At 51.8% G+C, this 5152-nt stretch overlaps 1 protein-coding gene across 1 annotated transcript in view; it reads left to right on the forward strand.

Moving 5' to 3' along the window:
* Smpdl3b (sphingomyelin phosphodiesterase acid like 3B) overlaps nucleotides 1–5152 on the forward strand; it is a 22018-nt gene that overhangs the window by 3953 nt on the left and 12913 nt on the right. The window contains exon 2 of the mRNA XM_005353118.3: nucleotides 4648–4861. Within this exon, the coding sequence (XP_005353175.1) occupies nucleotides 4648–4861 (214 nt within the window). The remainder of the gene's footprint in view (nucleotides 1–4647; nucleotides 4862–5152) is intronic.

A 5152-nucleotide genomic window follows, 5' to 3' on the forward strand; every position in this document is an offset into this window, starting at 1 on the left:
AAAAAAAAAAAAAAAAAGAATATTTGGGAATATGGGTGTAGTTTTCTCCAAACTGCTTCCTGCTGTTTATTGGGTGAAGCAATTTTTTGAGGGGTGTTCACGGTGACCTCTTGGGAGATTGTGGTCCATCAAACCATATTAGTCTAGAATTTATCCACAAGAGGGAGTTCCAGGACAGCCAGGGCTGCACAGAGAAACCTTGTCAAAAGAATCCCATGGCACCTGCAAGTGTTTTCAGGGTCTTCCTGTGGGCTCCACCATTCCTAATCAAGACCTGGGGTGCTATCTGTCACAACACCAGCATGTAGCTCCTTTTCCTCCCATGCAGCTGGTGCAACACTCCACTCATCCCCCTGCATCAGATGACACAGAAGGGCAAGTCTCACCCCTGTGAATGAGCAAAATCGGGGGATGTCCCTGAAGCCTGCATCAGGGCTGAGGGAGGACTGGTTAGTACTGGCCAAGGAGCATGCTAGCTTCCTCACCTATAAGACAGGATGGATACACCTAACTGGGGAGCAGTTTTGAGGGGTGGTTGTATAGTTAGAACAGGAACAGGAAATGTTTGTTTTAGCAGAGGACCCTATGTCTTAGTTTATAGAGAAGGAATTACAATCGAAGTTCTTAACTACATTTTTAATCCCAGCACTCAGGGAGGCAGATCACTGTGAGTTCGAGGACAGCCTGGTCTCCGGAGTGAGTTCCAGGACAGCCAGAGCTGCATAGTAAGAACCTGTCTTGGGAAAAAAAATAGATTTATTTTGTATGTGTGTGTGTGTGTGTGCATGCACAGTTGAGCTGTGTCAGGATGCACGTGTGGAGGCCAGAGGGCAACTTGCAAAAGTCAGTTCTCTTCCTCTGCCTTGTGCGTCTCCAGGATCAAACTCAGGTTTTCAGGGTTAGCAGCAAGCATCTACCTGCTGGGCCATCTTATGACCCATGAAGCACGTTAGATTATTACAGAATACCAAGAGCAAAGGAGTGAAGTTGGGCCAGTGTGCTTTGTGCGGTGGTTTACACATGATGACAGACAGACCGTGGAATCAGAGAGCAGCTAGGATTGCAAAGGGCTCTCAGAGAACGCTATCAATGCAGGAAACAGGCCCGAGAAGAGGGAATAGGAGGGAGGAGGAAGGTCTACTTCCAGAGGCCGTGTGGCACTGGTACCTTTTTTGTTTTTTGTTTTGTTTTTCGAGACAGGGTTTCTCTGGCTGTCCAGGAACTTGGTAGACCAGGCTGGCCTCGAACTCACAGAGATCCGCCTGCCCCTGCCTCCCTGACTGCTGGGATTAAAAGTGTGAGCCACCATCAACCGCGTGCAAGGCTGGTGTCTTAGCCCCTTCTCCCATACCTACTCCTGGCCGGGCTTTGCAGGAGAGAACTTTCCTCTGCACCCCTTCTCTCTGGGCATTCTCGTTCTTGCTTTACGGGCAAGGAAACTGAGGCTCAGTTAGGGACGTTTCTAGTCCAAGTCACCATTGCCTGTATGGATGAGTCTGGCTTCATAAACAACCCCCCCCCCCAATTCCAAATGTCTCTAATCCCCTTTCAAAAATAACCTCCTGATTCCAGCCGGAAAATCCTGAGTCTTGCCTTTGGAAACCTGTGTGACCACGAGCCTCTTTCATGACCTTAATGTGGGGTCATAGTAGAGGGGAGGTTCAATTGTGATAGTTAGGTGACAAAGAGAGATGGCTCCGTGGTTAAGAGCACTTGCTGCTCTTGCAGAAGACCTGGGTTTCTTTTCCAGCACCCATATAGCAGCTCACAACCACTTGTAACTCCAGTTCCAGGGGATTTGGCTCCCTCTTCTGGTCTTGATGGGTTCCTGCATGCATGTGGTAGACACGAAATCACGCAAGCACACGCAAAGAAAAGACTAAAGTGTAAGCTTACAGTTCTTCAATGTGAGAGCCAAGGCAGGCCTTGCCTGAGCATGGTAAAGTGCTAGACAAGCTGACCGGGAGCCAGTGAGATGGCTCAGAGGGCAAATGCTGTCACTGTCAAGCCTGATGACCTGAGGGGAGTCTGGGCCTCACGTGGTAAAAAGGAGAGTCCTGATATCTGCAAGTTGTCCTGTGGCCTCTCCATACCCTCTGTCATGTACGTGTGCCCACGCTCACAGACACGTAAATAAGGGCAGATGAGATGACTCAGTGGGCTAAAAGGCATTTGCCTCCGAGTCTGAGGGCCAGAGGTCAATCCCCGAGATCCACATACTGAAAGGAGACTCTTGAAAGTTGACCTTTGACCCTACCCATGCACTGTGGCATGTGCACACATGCGCACACACACGTAAACTAAATAAGTAATTGAAATAATTTTGTTAAAGAAATAGATATTAAGTTTGGCTGGTTATTGCACCTTGTATTATCCTAACCCTTGAGTGCTCAGGCGGGGGGATCAAGATGGTGATGACAGCTGGGCGTGGTGGTGCACACCTTTAGTCTCAGCACTCGGGAGGCAGGGGCAAGCAGGCAGATATCCATGAGTTCGAGGCCAGCCAGGTCTACAGAGTGAGTTTCAGGACAGCTAGGGCTACATATAGAAACGCTGTCTCGAGACATCCCATCCCACCTCCCATCCCACCCCCGCCAAAATAAAGCATCCTTCCTTGAAGCACTTCGTGGTGACACAGACCTGCTGTATCAGCTGCTTGGGAGGCTCACCTGGACTCAAGGAGTCTGAGGTCATTCTGAGAACCATAGTAGAGTTTTCGCAAAACAAGGCAGCGGGGGGTGGTGGGGGGAGGCTAGGGGAATGGCTGAGCAGTAGGGCACTTGCCTGGCGTGCGCTAGGCCCTGAGTTTGATTCCCAGCAACACACACATACACCACACCCTACTCAGAAATGCTAGGAAGGCTGGGCACAGTTTCATTTTTACTAGAATCTGACACCTGGCCTAGCCTCCTCACCAGCCAGAACTTTGTGGTCTGAAGAAATACCCACTGTGGCCGATATCAGAGAGACCAGCTGGCCAGTGCCTGTGGTTGATTGAGAAAGCCCCTCCTTGAGCCAGGACAGTAGCTTCTGCTGGGATCTTTAGGGACATCAGACAGAAGTTCAGCTTGTTGCACAAGGCTGGAGACCGGTGCCTGAAACATGGCCACATGCGTGAGCCAGCAGATGCTTGGGAAGCTCTCTAGCTCGTCCACCTGCTGACTAGAATGGGGGGCGTAATTCCTTTACTCTGGCTTGGGGTTTTGTTTCTGCAGGAATAATCTCAAATCTATTAGGGGTTGAAATCTGTGTGGAAAGGTTAAATCCCTTCTCCCAGTACAAACGAAGAGTCCATTTGGGTAAGGCAATTAAAATTCAAGCATATACTGTCAATCAAGACACCCATCTAAAACAGACACCAGGTTCCCTAGACTCTAGAGAGTCTGAGACATAGGACTCCTGCCACTGGCCACATGGTCTCAGGCCTGTTGACCTCTGAACCTTTGCTTTCTTATCAAGAAAGTGGAGAAGAGTAATCCAAACTTCCCAGAGCTGTGGGCAGGGCAGCTCTACATGGGAGCAGTAGTGATTTGCCTAATCAGTCATTTATACGTTGGCATAAGCAAATTTCAGGTCCTTTCCCCAAATGAGGTATAGGTCAAGAGAGGGAGTCAAGCTCTCAAGAGTGCCGGGGAGGAAAAGTTTAGGAATGAGAGTCTGGGGCTGTTTTGGTGTCCTGTTCATGTCCTGGTCATGTCCTGTTCATGTCCTGGTCCCACCCTCGGCCCAGCTTCCTGTGGCTAATGTTGTTGACAGTTAGTTCTGAGTTTGAGGAAGCGGAGGAGGAAACAGCCCGGTGGAGGGTGAGGCAATCCCTGGGGTTTCTCTTTTATCTCAGCCAGAAACACAGGATTGAGCGCTAGGGCTGGACATACTTCCGATATGCTGTCGCCGAGAGCTGGGTGTGCAGCGCACGCCTGTAGTCCTAGCCCCTGTGAGGCTGACACAGGCCGATTGTGGGTTCAAAGCCGGTCCTGCCTTAGAGAGAGAAACTGGTCATGGCAGCTCCGTGCTTCACCTCACCTGCTTCTTCTATTTCCTTTCTCTGTATTACACCAACTTCCCTTGGTTTGGAGCAAAATCTAGGCAACCACTTCAACAAGCACGCTATGGGGCAGTGTGGGCTGATGCCCAAATCTGCACCATGGCGTGCCTGCCCATGTGAGGAGCTCCGGCCGACGTAACCCTCTCTGCCTCCGCTCCAATCCTTTCTCAAGTCCACACTCCCCAGGGTTTGCTAGCTCTCCCAACTCATTTGCATGTCAGCCTTCTCCCCCGGGTCAGATGCCAGGGTCCGGATCTATGATTCAGCTTGCCCAAGGCCTCGCAGCTCCTAGGTGGGTCCGGAGCCTGAATGTTTATCCCACTGTCCTCCCCCCTGCTTGTCGGCTGCTACCCGCTCAACACCGGAGGGTCACATGGCCCCAGCCCTCGCGCAGCTGCCCTGGGTACAGGGAACGGGAATGGTAAAACCTCACCAGAAGGTCACAGACGGGCCAGAGGATGAACCTGTTCTCTGCCCTGGGCAGAGTGGGGCTCTGGAACTCTCCCGAAACCTGGTGTCCCGAGGAGCCTGTGTTTCACCTCGGGGCTTCTTCCTCATCCAGCCTGGGCAGGAGCACTGAGGGAGGTTCTCTTTTCCCACAGGGAGGTTCTGGCACATATCTGACTTGCATTTGGACCCCAACTACACCGCATCCAAAGACCCCCTCCAGGTGTGCCCCTCAGCTGGCTCCCAGCCTGTGCCAAACGCCGGCCCCTGGGGTGACTACCTCTGTGATTCTCCTTGGGTCCTTGTCAACTCTTCCATCTACGCCATGAAGGAGATAGAGCCAAAGCCAGACTTCATTTTCTGGACGGGGTAAGAGCAGTCGCATGCCACATGTAAGCCGGGCCCTCTGCCTCCTTTGTCCTTTCAACCCCTCATCTCGGCTGAACCTCCAGGACTCAGAGAGCTTGGTTGATCAGCCTGTCACGTGTTCAGTCCTGGGGCAGACACCAGGGAACTGAGACTGCAGAGCCAGGAACCAGAGAGAGGGCCACCTGCGGGGTGTGGGAATCACACAAGGCACCTGACCCAACATGGCAGGATGGAGAGGACTTCCTACAGGAAGTGGTGCGCCCTCTGCCAGTCTCAGTGGAGTGGACACTT

Source organism: Microtus ochrogaster, chromosome 10, assembly GCF_000317375.1.
Source record: "Microtus ochrogaster isolate Prairie Vole_2 chromosome 10, MicOch1.0, whole genome shotgun sequence".
In the NCBI taxonomy this organism is placed as follows: domain Eukaryota; kingdom Metazoa; phylum Chordata; class Mammalia; order Rodentia; family Cricetidae; genus Microtus; species Microtus ochrogaster.